Source organism: Piliocolobus tephrosceles, chromosome 11, assembly GCF_002776525.5.
Source record: "Piliocolobus tephrosceles isolate RC106 chromosome 11, ASM277652v3, whole genome shotgun sequence".
In the NCBI taxonomy this organism is placed as follows: Eukaryota; Metazoa; Chordata; class Mammalia; order Primates; family Cercopithecidae; genus Piliocolobus; species Piliocolobus tephrosceles.
In genome coordinates, this window is record NC_045444.1 from 68,227,889 (window position 1) to 68,245,387 (window position 17,499).

The following is a 17,499-nucleotide window of genomic DNA, read 5'->3' on the forward strand; positions in this document are numbered from 1 at the left end:
TTTACACTTAGTGTATTTTTTTAGCACAAAGTAAATTATTAAAACATTTTTCCAATATTATTTTTAGGATCAAAATATTTGAATTTAGAAGATGCTACTCAGTAACTTTCTCTAGGAATATGAATTGCAATGTAAAAATGAAACCACACATTATATCCATCAACAATGGGAGACAGAAATCTGAGTCATCCAAACGTCATAATCTATTTGGTGTTTGTATCTTCAGAAGAGGTATAAAATCAATGAACAAACACTCAAAACAAAGAACAATACTGAAAAATGAAATAATCTGAAAATACAGAAATGAAAGAACTTCTCTAAATGGGACTGTGATAAAATTAAAAAAAAAAATGTATCTGATATTCATTCCCAGTTCCTGGTACGGAGCTTCAAAAACCTGTGGAATTTCCTGAGTGATGGGAGAGTCTATGCTAATAAGGCAACTCTTGGCCTATCCCCTAGATAGTTTCAGGATAGGGCCTGTTCACCAGAAACCAACCACATGATTAGAAAGTTGGAACTTTAAGCTAGTCAGGGAATCTGGGAAGGAAGCGAGGCTGGAGATTGAGTTCAATCACATGTCCAGTGGTTTAATCAACCATGCATATGTAATAAAACTCTGATAAATACTCTGGACAGGAAAGCTCAGTAGCACCTCCTGGTTGGTGAAAACATGGACAAGGCAGGATGGTGGCACTGGCTAACTCCATTGGAGATAGCAAGGAAGCCCTGCATCCAAGACCCTCCCAGATCTTTTCTTATGGGCCTTTTCATTTGGCTTTTCCTGGATTGTATTCTCTATAATAAAATTGTAATTGTAAGGATAGTACTTTCAAAGTTTTGTGAGTCATTCTAGCAAGTTATTGAACCTAGAGAGGGTTGTGGGAACCACTGAGCTTGTAACTGGCTGGTCAGAAGTGCCGGTGTCCCACAGCCCCATTTACAGCTGGCATCTGAAGTGGAGCCAATCTTGTGGAAGACTGAGCCCTTAATTTGTGCAATTTGATGCTAACTCTGAGTGGTTAGCATCACATTTTGTATTGTAGTACTCCAGCTTGGATTGTGGGGGTTGCAAAACAGGCACGTGTATAAAGAAAAGATGTGTACTTATGGCAGAGAACCCCAGTCACAATCCTTATCCAGGCTTGTTTCTGACGTAACATTAGATTTTTGTTGCTGTTATTATTGCCTATTTCAGTTACGCATGTGTCCACCCAGCTAAAGCAATATTTCTCGGCCTCCATTAAAATTCTGGCCAACAAGATTTATGCAGAACTGTTATACATCCTCATCTACTCTTTTTATTATGAAAGCTATTTGCTGTCTCTGCTGTGGCACTTACGTCTTAACAGCAGATAACAATTCTTAGCTGTTTTTGTTTTTCTTTCCTGAGAGTAGCATCTGAGATCCAAAATTTGAATCTCTTTAAAACATGTATCATACTACATAGACTTAATACATTTTTTCTGAAAGATTAATAAATTTTGTTGAAACCCCCAAGAATGTGTGGTGGCCAATTGATAATAGTAAGTCACAAGCCCTGGATTCCATACAGAAAAGGTGTACACTAATATGCACAGTCACTATTTCCAAAAACATTTGCACAGAGTGTGAAAGAGGCACCTGCAGGAAAAACTCCTCCATTAGGGCCATGGTCCACCGATAGTGCAGCTTCCAGGATTTGGCTGGGTGGCTGATGTCTGCTGCATGGAGAATCAGGGACATGGTTTTGGCTCTGTCAATCCTGTCAAACCAAGGACATGCTTATATTATTCAAAAGAAAGGAACCAATTACAGTCTTTCCTGAGGCCAAGCCCCTGGAATTTTAACATGACAAACAAACAAACAAACAAAACCTACCCTTCAGGCTGCTGCAAATTGCTTCTTATATTTTTGATTTGCTGGAAGTGACCTGACATGTCTGTAGATAAAACCATTTCAATCACTAGGTTCCGAAGGTCCCTGTAGAGTCACCAAAAGGAGAAAGGTTCATTCAGTCCTTTACTGGAACATTTCTATAAATAATCACTCGCCATGTTTTATTGTTCTTAATGGATATGAACACAAAAGATGCTACCTTTTAAATGTGCAAGTCCACACACATGTTTGACATTATTTTACCTTTTGACTGTCATGGATCTAAGAAGTTGCCAGCAGTGTGAATGGCAATGATGTTCACACCTCCCTGAAGAGCAAGTGCTTTCCCTTCTCACTCCCACAACTCTTCTGCAGTCATAATTCCTAAATATTATTATTTTTAATCTGAAAGGAACTTTAGCCATTTTAAAGAAAAACTATTCCAAATACAGTATTATATAGTATTTCAATGCTTTGGGGGAAAAAATGTAGTCCAGTGGGGCCTAAGACTATTCTAAATCCACATGGTCAACCAAACTAAAAGGTTTGATGTCTCAGAAAAGAGATAGGGATAAAAAGGGCATGAGTTTTCACGACCCTCTCTGATCCTTCTTCATTTTGCATTTTTAAACAAAACTAATGCTATTAATAAATCCAGTGCTATTCATTCAATATTTATTCAGCAAGGCACTGAACTGTAAGGATTAAATGTCTTCATATAATACATATGGATATTAGAATACTTCAGCAACTAGTTGCTTTGTATGTACATAAAGACATTTAATCCTCCTAACAATCCCTGAGCGAGCATTAATATTTCCCAGCAGAGGAGACTGAGTCACCCAGTCACACAGCTAGTATATGGCTCAGATAAGATTCAACCCAAAAGTTCCTACTTCCAAAGCAGACACGTGGACCACTCCACTGTGCCAAGCTCCCATCATAAGAACCCCAGAGAAACCAAGATGCTAAAGTGAGTAGTGATTGTCTAAGCTTTTGGGATCTGACCCTACATAACATAGACAGAGCCATTGGTATTACTGACTATTGTAACCAAGACACTGTAAATATAATAACCATGTCACACAACCTCACACTTAGTAGAAAATAAGGCACCCCAGCAAAGGCTTGCGTGTTCCACAATTCCTTGCTTGCTCTATACAGATAAGTTAAAAAAATGACTTGTACTGGAAAATATATTTCATTTTCATTGTGTGGTGTGGCCAGTAGGATAAGCTGAACCAAAAATGTGAAGGAAACTTGAATTATGATCTTGCACAAAGATATTTTACTTAAAGATGATATAATCTATTCGATGATTTGTTTTTTAAAAAACTACATATTGATGGTTCTTGCTGAAAATCATGAGCACTCAACATTTCTATTGAATTTTTAGATGGAAGCCATGAGAATCAATACTCTGCTTACTGTTTATGATATTGGATAGCTTGCTTACTTTTATTCAAGTAGTAAGGGAAAGGAAGCTCTTAATAAAATTATTCTCAATTACATTTTTTTCTCTGAAAATATGACAAGACCCATATTTGAAAAGCAACTGAATAAAAACATTTATGTTAACTAAGGAAAATGAGACTAGAGTTTAAGGAAATAAATAGAATCTAATAAATGTATTGTGCTTTGCATATAAATGATCAATAAATGCCAGATGTTATCAATAATCAACTAATTATATGTCACTAAATTAGGCAAAATAAGAAAACGTTACTTAATTTATAAAATTTTCTTGTTATAACTTTTAAATTAATGCATTTATTTTTACTAAAAGTACTTTAAGAAATAAACAGATATGTAAACAGAAAACATGAGTCTCTAAGAAGATATTCATATTTTGATTCTTAGTAAAATATTATTAAAGGTATAATATCAAATATGTATTTTATAGATTTTTAGAAAGTATTGAATCTATTAAATTCTAAAATGTATATAATATGTACACTATTTATCAAAACAATTCTTTTTTTTTTTGAGACGGAGTCTCGCTCTGTCGCCCAGGCTGGAGTGCAGTGGCCGGATCTCAGCTCACTGCAAGCTCCGCCTCCCGGGTTCACACCATTCTCCTGCCTCAGCCTTCCCAGTAGCTGGGACTACAGGCGCCCGCCACCTCACCCGGCTAATTTTTTTGTTTTTGTTTTTTGTATTTTTTAGTAGAGATGGGGTTTCACCGTGTTAGCCAGGATGGTCTCGATCTCCTGACCTCGTGATCCACAAGTGCTGGGATTACAGGCTTGAGCCACCGCGCCCGGCCCTTTATCAAAACAATTCTTTAAAAACATTCAATTAAAATGACTCTGAAGTTACCAAACAGAAACTTAGACAATTACAGCAGTAAATTATTAGAATAAAATAGTTAGAATGTTAAATAACAAAATATAATAGGAAATAAAATTGCACTGAAATAGCAACAAGTCAACTTTGAGGAAAAAAGATTTATTTCTTTGAATAACAACAAAAATTAATATTATAAAAATTATCTTTGGGAATGGTAATCACTGATTAAGAAAATAAACTAATACCCTAGATGTAAATAATCTCTTAGGCTTTAGGAACTATCTCAGAACTTGTCTGCTTGTTCCTACCTTTGACCATCTAATCGCTACATAGCCCAACAGTGGTCTCTTTAAAATTCTTTTACAGTTAGATCCTGGGATTTCCAGACTGTAAATCCTCTTGGGCTACTATTTCCTACAGAATACAGTTAACCCTTGAACAGCATAAGTTTGAACTGTGTGGGACCACTTACGTACATATATTTTCCCCCTCCGTCACACCTGAGAAGCAAAACCAGTCCCTTCTCTTCCATTCTCCTCTTTAGCCCACTCAGCATAAAGACAGAGGATGAAGGCCTTTTTGATGACTCACTTCCGCTTAATAAATAGCAAATATATTTTCTCCTCTTTATGATTTTCCTAATAACATTTTCTTCTCTGTAGTTATTTTATTTTAATAATATTGTATGTAATACACATAACATACAAATTATGTATCAACTTTTATATTATTGGTAAGGCTTCCTATCCAGAGTGAGCTATTAGTAGTTAAGTTTTTGAAATGTCAAAAGGTATACATGGGTTTTTAGCTGAATGGGGGTACCCTTAACCCCTGTGTTGTTCAAGGGTCTACTGTAAAATGAAAGGACTGAACTGTGTCTCCAAGAGAAAGTTCCACCTTCCCTCTATCTGACAGCATTTTCTAGAGCTGCAAAAATGAGCCCATATTTCTAGAAATGGCCTTGAAGAACCAGGAAATTTTGAAAATTTGAAAAAGTACTCATAGGAGATTTAGGCTGATTTTAAACTCTGATTTTTATCTTTTACGTTTTTAAATATTTTTATTGTCACTTTCCTTTTCGATATTTCTTTTTACCTTGATTTAAAAACCAAAAATGAAAGCAAAAGGCTTTGATATTTACATTCAAGTGGAAACCTTTTCTAGTCAATTAAATGACTTTTAATACGATTTTTGTTAAAGATAAATATAGGTCTTTTTCTTTCCTTATTATAAGTGAGTCCCATAGAATATTAGGGACATAGGCTAAGAAGATTCTATGATTAATGAAGTTCGTATTCAATTGATTGTCCTTTACTTTTATTTGTGAAGTCCAGCAACCCTATTGTCAATTGAAGGAGATGATAATGACCAAAGGATCAAGAAAAAGAGAAGAAAGGTTATACAGAGGGATAGGGGTACATCTCATATTTCCCTACATAGCAATAAGTATCAACATACCATGTAATTTTTTTCAAGCAAACAGATGCTTTGGAGAAACATGTAAGATTTCCTCTGCACTTGGGTCATTTTAGTGTATTGGAATTTTTTCCCACATGTTTAATTTTTTGTTTTTAAAAAACCCTTAACTCCACATCTTTTAAAAAATGATATATGAAAGAATGAATATAATGCCAAAATGTTGAATTTATGTAACACCACTATAAAGATACCCCATACTGATAAATATTGAGCAGAGCTCCATTCCAGAGAGTGTATAATTATGTATGTAAAAGTATTTGTTGTGTTGTGTGTGGTCTTATTCAGACATACAGATGTTGAGTTGACCTGGAAATACTTCAGCTCCCTTTAACAGAGTCTGGCTCTGAACAAAGTCCCTAAGTACTAATCCTTCTCAGAGTCATCCAGTCAACAGTAATTAAGTTTGTAATATGGGGAATGCATCAAGTTTCATCTTTTTTCTTGACTTTAAATCACATAATTTATTCCTTTCCTGAAATTAAATTTCCCCTAGGTTTTCTCTGAAACTCACCTCCAGTCAATTTCCCCTAGGTTTTCTCTGAAACTCACCTCCAGTCATCTTTGGATAAATTTACCAAGATATTCATTTCTTCTTCTTGCATAAGTCGATAAGCTGCACTCACATGGTGATTCTCAAGGACAGAGCGATCATTATACAAAATGGCAACATCTGACCTAAGAATTAAAAACAAAATGCCCAACAGAGGATTTCTTTAGACATCATGAATGTCTAATAAGACTTACTCAAGTATCAGGTCATCTGACCAGTAAACATCCTATAATTGAACAGTGAGAATTATGGAAGGACTTCGTTTCTTTTATTTTTTACTGTATGATATTTTAAAATTTTATATAAACTTTATTTATTACAGAAGTTTAAGGCTCACAGCAAAATTGAAGATGGTACAAAATTTCCCATATACTTTCTTCTTCCACACATGCATAACCTCCCCCATTGTCAACATCCCCAACAAGAGTGGCATTTTGGTTACAACTGATGAACCTATACACACACATCATTATCATCCAATGTCCACAGTTTAGATTAGGGTTCACTCATGGTGGTATACATTCTATGAGTTTAGATAAGTGAATAATGACATATATCTACTATTACAGTATCATACAGAGTAGTTTCTCTGCCCAAAAATCCCTCTGAGCTCCACCTCTTTGTCCCTTTCTCTCCCCTAACCCTGGCAACCACTGATTTTTTTCACTGCCTCCATAGCTTTGCCTTCTTTACAATGTTACCTAGACGGGCGCGGTGGCTCAAGCCTGTAATCCCAGCACTTTGGGAGGCCGAGACGGGCGGATCACGAGGTCAGGAGATGGAGATCATCCTGGTGAACAGGGTGAAACCCCGTCTCTACTAAAAAATACAAAAAACTAGCCCAGTGAGGTGGCGGGAGCCTGTAGTCCCAGCCACTCGGGAGGCTGAGGCAGGAGAATGGCGTGAACCTGGGAGGCAGAGCTTGCAGTGAGCTGAGATCTGGCCACTGCACTCCAGCCTGGGCGACAGAGCGAGACTCCGTCTCAAAAAAAAAAAAAAAAAAAATGTTATGTAGATGGAATCATATAGCATATTGCTGATATGGTTTGGCTCTGTGTCCCTACCCAAATCTTATGTTGAATTGTAATCTCCAGTGTTAGGGGAGGGAGGTGATTGGATCTTGGGGGCAGACTTCCCCCATTCTGTTCTTGTGATAGTGGTGAGTTCTCATGAGATGTGGTTGTTTAAAAGTGTGTAGCACTTTCTTCTTTGCACTCTCTCCTGCCACCATGTGAAGATGTGCTTACTTCCTCTTTTCCCTTCCATGATTGGGTGATTGTAAGTTTCCTGAGGACTCCCAGCCATGGCTCCTGGATGGCCTGTGGAACTGTGGAACCTCTTTTCTTTATATGTTACCGAGTCTCAGGTAGTTCTTTATAGCAGTGTGAGAATGGACTAATACAGAAAATTGGTACTGAGCATGGGGTATTGCTATAAAGATACCTAAAAATGTGGAAGCAACTTTGGAACTGGGTAATGAGCAGAGGTAGGAACAGTTTGGAGGGCTCAGAAAAACAGGAAGATATGGGAAAGTTTGGAAATTCACAGAGACTTGTTGAATGGTTGTGACCAAAATACCGATAGTGATATAGACAGTGAAGTCTAGGTTGAGGAGGTCTTAGACAGAGATAAGGACGTCTTAGATAGAGATGAGGAACTTATTTGGAACTAGAGTGAAAGTCACTCCTGCTATGTTTAGCAAAAAGACTGATGGCATTGTGCCCCTGCTGTAGAAATCTGTGGAATTTTGAACTTGAGAGAGATGATTTAGGGTATCTGGTGAACACAATGTCCAAGCAGCAAAGGTTCAAGATGTGGCTTGGCTGTTTCTAAAAGTCTATGCTCATTTGCATGAAGAAAGAAATGACCTGAAACTGGAACTTATATTTAAAAGAGAAGCAGAGCATAAAAGTTTAAAATATTTGCAGCCTCACCATGTGGTAGAAAAGAAAAACCCATTTTCTGGGGAGGAATTCAAGGCTGCAAAACTTTGTATATATAAAGAGAAACATAATGTTAATAGCCCAGACAATGGGAAAAATGCCTCCAGGGCATTTCAGAGACCTTCATGGCAGCCCCTTCCATCACAAGCCTGAAGGCCTAGGAGGGAAAAATGGATTCATGGGCCAGGCCTAGGGCCCCCACTGCTCTGTGTCTGCATCCTGGACATTGTGCCCTGCATCCCAGCTGCTCCAGCTCCAGTCGTGGCTGAAAGAGGACAAGGTACAGCTCAGGCCATTGCTTCAGAGGGTGAAAGCCCCAAGCCTTGGTGGCTTCTACATGGTATTGGGCCTGTAGGTTTGCAGACAACAGTAATTGAGGCTTGGGAGCCTTTGCCTAGGCTTCAGAGGATGTATGGAAATGCCTGAATGTCCAGGAAGAAGTCTGCTGCAGGGGCAGAAGCCTCATGGAGAACCTCTAGTAGGGCAGTGTGGAGGGGAAATGTGGGGTTGGAGCCCCCATAGAAAGTCCCCACTGGGGCACAGCCTAGTGGAGCTGTGAGAAGAGGGTTACTGTGTTAGTCCATTTTCACAATGCTATAAAGATAGTACCTGAGACTGGATAATTTATAAAGGAAAGAGGTTTAATTGACTCACAGTTCTGCATGGTTCCGAGGGCCTCAGGAAACCTACAATCATGATGGAAGGCAAAGGGGAAGCAAGGCACATCTTAAATGGCAGCAGGAGAGTGCAGGGGGAAAACAACCACGTTTAAACCATCAGATCTCATGAGAACTCCCTCACTATCATGAGAAAAGCATGGGAGAAGCTGTCCCCATGAGCCAGTTACCTCCCAACAGGTCCCTCCCTCAACACGTGGAGATTACAATCTAAGATGAGATTTGGTGGGGACACAGAGCCAAACCATATCAGTCACTGTCTTTCAGACCCCAGAATGGTAAATCCACCGAAAGCTTGCACTGTGCACCTGGAAAAGGCACAGGCACTTGACACCAGTCAGTGAAAGCAGCCATGGGGGCTGTACCCTGCAGAGCTACAGGGGTGAAGTGCTCAAGGCTGTAAGAGCACACCCTTGCATCAGCATACCCTGGATATGAGACATGGAGTCAAAAAGATTATTTGGGGGCTTTAAGATTAAATAACTGCCCTGCTGGGGTTTGGGCCGATTTCCCTTTGTTTGGGCCAATTTCTCCCTTTTGGAATAGGAGCGTTACCCAATGCCTGTAACCCCATTGTATCTTGGAAGTAACTAACTTGTTTTTGATTTTACAGGCTCATAGGCAAAAGGGACTTGCCTTGTCTCACATGAGACTTTGGAGTTGGACTTTTGAGTTAATGCTGGAGTGAGCTAAGATTTTGGGGGACTGTTGGGAAGGCATGATTGGTTTTTTGAAATATAAGAAGGACATGCGATTCAGGAGGGGCCAGAAGTGGAATAATGTATTACTCCATTTTCACACTGTTGATAAAGACATACCCGAGACTGGGCAATTTACAAAAGAAAGAGGTTTATTGGACTTACAGTTCCACATGGCTGGGGAGAGGCCTCCCAATCACAGTGGAAGGTGAAAGGCAAGTCTCACGTGGTGGCAGCAAGAGATAGAATGAGAACTAAGTGAAAGAGGTTTCCCCTTATCAAACCATTAGATCTTGTGAGACTTATTAACTAACATGACATCAGTATGGGGGAAACCGCCCCCATGATTCGATTATCTCTCACTGGGTCTCTCCCACAACACAGGGGAATTATGGGATTACAATTCAACATGAGATTTGGATGAGAGACACAGAGCCAAACCATATTATGAGCCAAAGGTTGATTACAACTCAACATGAGATTTGGGTGGGGGACACAGAGCTAAGCATATTATTTGATATGGTTTAGATCTGTGTCCCCTGCCCAAATCTCATATTGAATTATAATCCCCAGTATTGGTAGAGGGATCTGGTAGGAGGTGATTGGATCATGGGGTAGGTATCCCCCTTGGTGTTCTCATGATAGTGAGTGAGTGCTCATGAGATGTGGTTGATGAAAAATGTGCACTTCCCCTTTCACTCCCTCTCCTGCCACCACGTTGAAACATGTTTGCTTCCCGTTCACCCTTCTGCCATGATTGTAAGTTTACTGAGGCCTCCCAGCCTCCCCAGCCATGTCTTCTGCGTGGCATGTGGGACTGTGAGTCAATTGAACCTCTTTTCTTTACAAGTTATCCATTCTCTGCTAGCTTTTTATAGCAGTGTGAGAACAAACTAATACAATTGCCTTCTCAAATTGGTTCCTTTCACTTAGTAATATGCATTAATGTTTCCTTCATGCCTTTTCACCGATTGATAGCTAATTTCCTTGCAGCACTAAAGTTTTCTTATCTGCATATATCACAGTTTATTTATCCAGTCACCTACTGAAGGACATCTTGCTTGCTTCCAAGTTTTGGCAATTATGAATAAAGCTGCTATAATTATCTGTGCCATAAGTTTTTGTGTGAATGTATTTGCAATTTTTTTGAGCAAATACCAAGGAGTGCAATTCATGGATCATATGGTAAGAGTAGTTTCAATTTTGTAATAAATTGGTAAACTGTCTTCAGAAGTGGCTATACCAGTTTTCATGCCTACCAGCAATGAATGAGAGTTCCTGCTGCTCCATTCTCACCAGCTTTTGGTGGTGTTAGTGTTCTGGATTTTGGCCATTCTAATAGACGTGTATTGCCTGTTGATCTATTTGGCATCTCACTGTTTCAATTTGGATTTCTCTGATGAATGATATGGAATATATTTTCATATGCCTATTTGCCATTTGTATATCTTCCTAGCTAAAGTGTCTGGTAAAGTTTTTGGCTCATTTTTAAATTAGGTTGTTACTTTTCCTTATTGTTGAGTTTTAAGCATTCTTTGTGTATTTTGCGTAACAGTGTGTTATCAGATGTTCTTTGCAAATATTTTCTTCCAGTTTGTGGCTTGTCTTTTTAGTCTCTTGATAGTGTGTTTGGTAGAGCATAAATTTTTAATTTTAATGAAATCCAACTTATCAATTTATTCTTTCATATATTGTGCCTTTGATATTATATTTTAAAAGTCGTCACCAAATCTAAGGTCATCTAGATTTTTCTCCTATGTAATCTTCTAGGAATTTTATAGATTTTTGTTTTAAATTTAGGTCTGTGATCCATTTTGAGTTTATTTTGTAAAGGGTATCAGGCCTGTGTCTTAGTGTATTTTATGCTGATGTGACAGAACACCTGAGCCTGGGTAATTTATTTTAAAAAAAAGAAATTTATTTCTCACAATTCTTAACTGGAAAGTCGAAGATCAACATGCCTTTGTCTTAGGAGGGCTTTCTTGCAGTATCACCAAATAGTGTAAAGCATCACATAGTAGAAAGGCAGAGAGTGCAAGAGAGCAAACCCTCTCTGGCAAGTCCCATTTTATAATGGCATTAATTTATTTACGAGGACAGAACACTCATGACCTCAATACCTTCCATGAGGCCCCACCTCCCAACCCTGTCACACTGGGGGTTATGTTTGCAACATATGAATTCTGGGGAACACATTCAAACCATAGCAGTCTGTGTCTAGATTCTTCTTTTCTTTTTGCTTTTGCATGTAGATGTCCATTCGTTTTAGCACCATTTATTGAAAAGATTATATTGATTTTATTCCTTTGTCAAAGATCAGTTGACTATATTTTTTGTAGGTTCATTACTGGGCTTTCTATTCTGTTTTCATTGATCTATTTGTCTGTCCTTTTACCAATGCTACACTGTCTTGATTACTGTGGTTTTGTAGCAAGTCTTAAAGTTAGGTAGTGTCAGTCCTCCAACTTTGTGCTTCTCCTTTAAAACTGTGCTAGCTATTATGAGTCTTTTGCCTCTTCATACAAACTTTAGAATCACTTTGTCAGAATCACAAAATAACTTGCTGGTATTTTCATTGGGATTGCATTAAATCTATAGATGAAGTTGGGAAGAACTGACATCCTGACAATTTTGAGTCTATCCATGAACATGAAATATCTGTCCCTGTATTATTTATTTCATCAAAGTTTTACAGTTTTTCTTATAAAGGTCTTGTATATGTTTTGTTCCATTTATACCTAAATATTTAATTTTGGGTGGTACTAATGCAAATGGTATTTGTGTTTTCAATTTCAAATTACATTTGTTTATTGCTGGCATATAGGAAAGCCATTGAGTTTTGTGTATTAACCTTGTATTTTGCAACCCTGCTATAATCACTTATTAGTTTCAGGAGTTTTTTGGTCAATTCTTTCAGATTTTCTACATGGACAATCATATTATCTGCAAACAAAAATAATTTTATTTCTCTCTTCCCAAGATGCATGCCTTTTAATTCCTTTTCTAGTTGTATTGCATTAGCTAGGACTTCCAGTATGATACAAAAATTAGTTGTGAGAGAGGACATCTTGTCTAGTTCACAATCTTACTGGGAAAGCTTCAAATTTTCACCATTAAGTATGATGCTAGTTGTAGGTTTTTAATAAATTCCTTTCTTCCAATTATTTACTTTTTAATTGACAATTAAAATTATATATATAATTATCATGTACGAGATGATGTCTTGAAACATGTATATCTATATCTATCTATCTATATATACACACACACACATAGTGGAATGGCTAACTCAGGCTAATTAACATATGTACTACTTCACAACTTACCATTTTTTGAGGTGAGAACACTTAAAATCTACTCTTGGCAATCTTTTAGAATACAACACATTATTATTAACTCTAGTTGACACATTATACAATAGATCTCTTGAATTTATTTCTCCCATCTAACTGAAATTATGTATCCTTTGGCCAACAACTTCCTAACTTTTATCTCCACCCCAGTCCCTCTTAACCACAATTCTACTCTAGTATAGATATTCTTTATCAAGTTAAGGAAGGTCCTCTGTATTCCTAGTTAGAGTTTATATCATAAATGTGGGTTGGAGTGTTTTATAAAATGCCTTTTCTGCATTTATTGATAAGATCACATGATTTTTTTTTCTGTACCCTGTTGATGTGATAGATTATATTAATTGAATTACGAATGTTGAGCCAGACCTGCATACCTGGGATAAACCCCACTTAGTTTTGGTGCTTAGTTTTCTTTTAATTATCATTATTATAGTTTAAATGTGCTTATGCCTTTTCCTTCTGATTTGTAATCCAGACACCTGCAAAATACTCTAGCTATGTCAAAGAGAATAAAATTACCTAATGTCTTATTCAATCAGTGAATGAACAAACCCCTTTGTACCCATTCAAGAGTGTTGATACCTTCCCTCTTCCTTTAAATTAAAATTACTTTGGGTAGCAGGAAGGGGATGAAGAAAATCATTTGATCTATTTGTGATTCTAGTTTTTTACTCTCTTATAATGTTGTGATTAAATTTTAATGTTATAGATCCTTTTGCTTTAAAATTAAGATGGAAAATCATTTTTAAAGAACACTTAAAAAGTACGCTTCATCACTCATTTAAAAGGAACACTTTATTTTTTAAAATGATGAATACATCAAGGAAAGGCTTTTATTTCTCACCTGTCTGTATTTTAATATAATTTGATTATCAAATAAATTGGTATACTTCAAGTTGCATTGATGAATTTGGTGTTCTAACTCTAAGTCTGAAATATTTCAAGCATTCTCAGATCTGTATAATGGAACCTAGGCTTCTCCTTCCTCTATCTCCTAGGTTGCCAGACCATTATGCAAGTGTGGAATGGAAGCAAAATCACTATGTTCAATCTCTTAAAATGGTGAACTCATTCATATAAGTTGGCAAGTTGAAAGTTGGCAACAAATAGAGCAAAAAAGAAAGTCAAGTTAAAACTTGTAGCAAGTTTGCTACCACTTACCCAACACCAAGGCTTCTCTCACTCTCCTATCTCCTGGTAGATACTTAGACTTAAAACTGCCTCACTGAGACTTACTGTTTCAGGCTTTTCAGTGGGTAAAGTCCTAGTTATAACCTAGCACTGGCCCTGCCACTGAATATTTATGATAGAGTAGACAAGGACAAAATAAAAAATGAAAGTTCCTACTAAAACACCACCACTACCACACACGGGTAGCTATGTGAGATGATGGATATATTAATTTGCTTCTGTATACTAATCATTTTACTATCTCTATTTTATAATATCATGTTATATACCATAAATGTGCACAATAAAAATTATTTGAAAACAAAAACTAAAGAAATCTGACATTTTATACAAGCAGCCTGTTTAAAATCTGTGTCTGATAGTCTGCCAGATAAACCAAGCTTTATTATTCATCCAACATATGATAAATGACCTACCAGGCACTGTTACTTTCTTTTTTGTTTCTAGCACTATCATAAAGGTGAAATAACATATGTCTTTAATAGCACATATTTCTAAAATAGATTTCCATTTAACAATCTTAGTTAGGGCCTAAAAAGGACTTAATCAATAATCATACCTCAGTATACAGAAATGTGAACTAGCAAAGCATATGTATAATCCTCATTGAAGAGATAATCAACTAGATGTTTCCCAAGCAAAACACTGTGTGCATTTCTAGAAGTTTGCTGAGATCATGGGGAAAGCTGTGATTTTCCAGTAACATTTGCACTATATGGCACCAAATCTAGCCATAGCAGATTTGTCAGGGTTAATACATGATATGGCTCCAAGTATCACCATTTACTTGTTCAGAGACAAGCTAAGATGTGTTTTTGAACCAGATTTAATTGTAGCAAAGTGTGCATGATTTTGTCTCATAAAGCTAACAAGGATGCTGAGAATGCGGCATGGTCTAATGCTTGAGATGGTCTTTGACTGCTAAGAAAAGAACAGACTCTGAGCAACATCCAGTATCCATGGTAACATGTAGCCTGGCAATTTCTTTTCACAAAGAGGAAATTATTTCCATTTATTTACACTTTCAAGGATTTCATGCATTATAATATCTGCATTGAACTCAAATCTAGCCTTGCCCTATGTTCCAAATCGCATTTTAGCCATTTTGTATTATGTAGTAAATTAGTTTCCAGATTGGAAAAAACACTCTCAATCCAAGTAACAATGAATAATATAAAATAAAATATAATTACTGATATAAATGACATATGACCTTATTTCTTCTTGGATGAAGGCAATATTGAGAGCTAAAAATCATGTTATATTGTTGCATTTTGGTCATTACAACATTTTGGTTCACGGAATTTTCAAGTTCATGTCAAATTCATTCATTAAATAGTTTGTTAGACAATTTTTCCCATTTTTATACAGAGTTTTAAAATATAAATTGAAAAAAATATGATTCTTCTTTCTCCTTCTCTGCCCCCATCTACCCTTCCTTGTCCTCCTCTTCCTTGTCATCCCCCTCCTTTCCTCCACCTTCTCCTCCTCCCTCTCCACAGCCAAATGCATAAGTAAATCAGGACTCTTCACCCAGTCGCAGATAAATAGTAAAAGGAGAAAGCTAGAGTGATGATCTAACACTGCTGCTGGAAGAGGCCAGCCCACTGGCCTTTACTTTTCAAAGTCGAAAGGGCAACTGGTATTCACTGAAAACAAATCACTTGTTTTCTTCTCAAACGCCTAGAACTGTTTTCCTGTACAAAGCCTAGCTCAGTGATGAGCGATCTTTAATTAAAATCCTCCACATTATGGATCCAGTGGATATAGAGACCCTTTGGTAAGCAAAATGATCTGCATAGTCCTGTTTTCCTTTCATATTACATACAAATAAAAGCAAAAATCTCCCTATACTCTGCAAATATGGGTAGAAAAATAACATTCCTGCTACATAACCAGACTCTGAAAGTTTTCCCTTCAACCTGTGTCAATCTAGGGGACCCTGGGGTTTCCTTCATTCCAGGGACAGACAGAATGCCCTCCCCAACACTTCACTGTTTGAATTGTAACTCTTCCTGTGTCTCCATTAAAGGGCTACATGTGTAAGCCCACCCCATTTCAGGCTTTAACAGGTTAGAATTATCATGTGTCTGTCTCTGGCCATGGGAGCACACTTGTGTAAGAAACTGGATTGACAGTGAGTGTCCCTCTTCTCACTCCTCAATTCTGCCACTGCCATCACCTGACCAGGTGCATATAGACAGGTCACTTCACCTCTCGAGATCTTCATTTTCTATTTTTAGATGACGGAAATTAGACCAGATGATCTATACTGTGGATCTCACTCATCTTATGGTCCTTTAAGTTCTAAACTGTCTAATATTTTAATAAACTGTTTCTATGTTCCCCACATCAAACAATAACTCCCACATCTGGAAAATCAGTTGTTAAATATATATATATTAAAAAACCAAATGAACTGACCACACAAGAGCCTGCACATGTATGCTTCTATCAGTATTATTCATAAGTGCTCAAATTTGGAAACAACCAAGATTTGCTTTAATAGGTGAATACATAAACAAACTATGGTATGTCCATGCAATGGAATAGTATTCAGTGATAAGAAATAAGCTGTCAACCATGAAAAGACATGGAGCATCCTGACTAGTGAGACAGAAATTTCAGGATCCCACACATATAAAGTAAGTTGGATCCTGATGGGGCCTAGAGCAAATCTTGCTTTTCAGATACTGACTTATCTGCCTAACTAAAAAGAGTTTAGGGTAACTCTCTGTTATGGACTGAATTGTGTTTGCCCTAAAATTCATATGTTGAAGCCCTAACCCTCAATATGTCTATATTTGGAGATAGGGCTATTAAGGGTGTAATTAAAGTTAATGAAGTAACAAGAGCGAGGCCCAAGTCCAATATGACTGGTGTTCATATAAGAAGAGGAAGAGACACTGGGGTGCATATGCTCAGAAAAAAGACCATGTGAAAAACAGCAGGAAGGGTGTTGTCTGCAAGTCAAGATGAGCAACCTCAGAGGAAATCAAACCAGCTGACACTGTGATCCTGTACTCCCAGCATCCATAATTGTGAAAAAATAAATTCATGTTGTTTAAGCCACCCATTCTGTGGTATTTTGTTATGGCATCCCTAACAGACTAACATACTTTCACTCTGGTATTTTGATTTAAATAACTTCCATTATAACCATCATTAAACAATTTCATTTTCTAGTTATTTTAAATTTAATACTTTATGCTGGCCTGAAAATTAGATTTAATTTTTGGATTTTATTTTCAGAAGTACAATTTTATTACTTTCAAATACATAATGACACGAAACCAGTACCTTAAGCATTATGTTGCAAGATTTGCATCAGTGAATAGATATCTGACTTGTGTGGTAGTTCACAGTGTAAGTTCTGGGCAGGGACAGATTGCCTTAAACATTTTCATGTTCTTTAAATTGCTAGATATGCCACAAAATACTATACACAACATTCTTGAAAAA

General features: G+C 37.1%; 1 protein-coding gene across 9 annotated transcripts in view; it reads right to left on the minus strand.

The window, feature by feature from the left end:
• Positions 1 to 17,499, minus strand: part of PDE1A (phosphodiesterase 1A) — a 404,293-nt gene that overhangs the window by 73,395 nt on the left and 313,399 nt on the right. For all 9 annotated transcript variants that reach the window (XM_023212370.2, XM_023212377.2, XM_023212368.2 and 6 more), the window contains 3 exons: positions 6,175 to 6,300; positions 1,861 to 1,962; positions 1,624 to 1,744 (listed from right to left, as the gene is read on the minus strand). In XM_023212370.2, the coding sequence (XP_023068138.1) occupies positions 1,624 to 1,744; positions 1,861 to 1,962; positions 6,175 to 6,300 (349 nt within the window). The remainder of the gene's footprint in view (positions 1 to 1,623; positions 1,745 to 1,860; positions 1,963 to 6,174; positions 6,301 to 17,499) is intronic.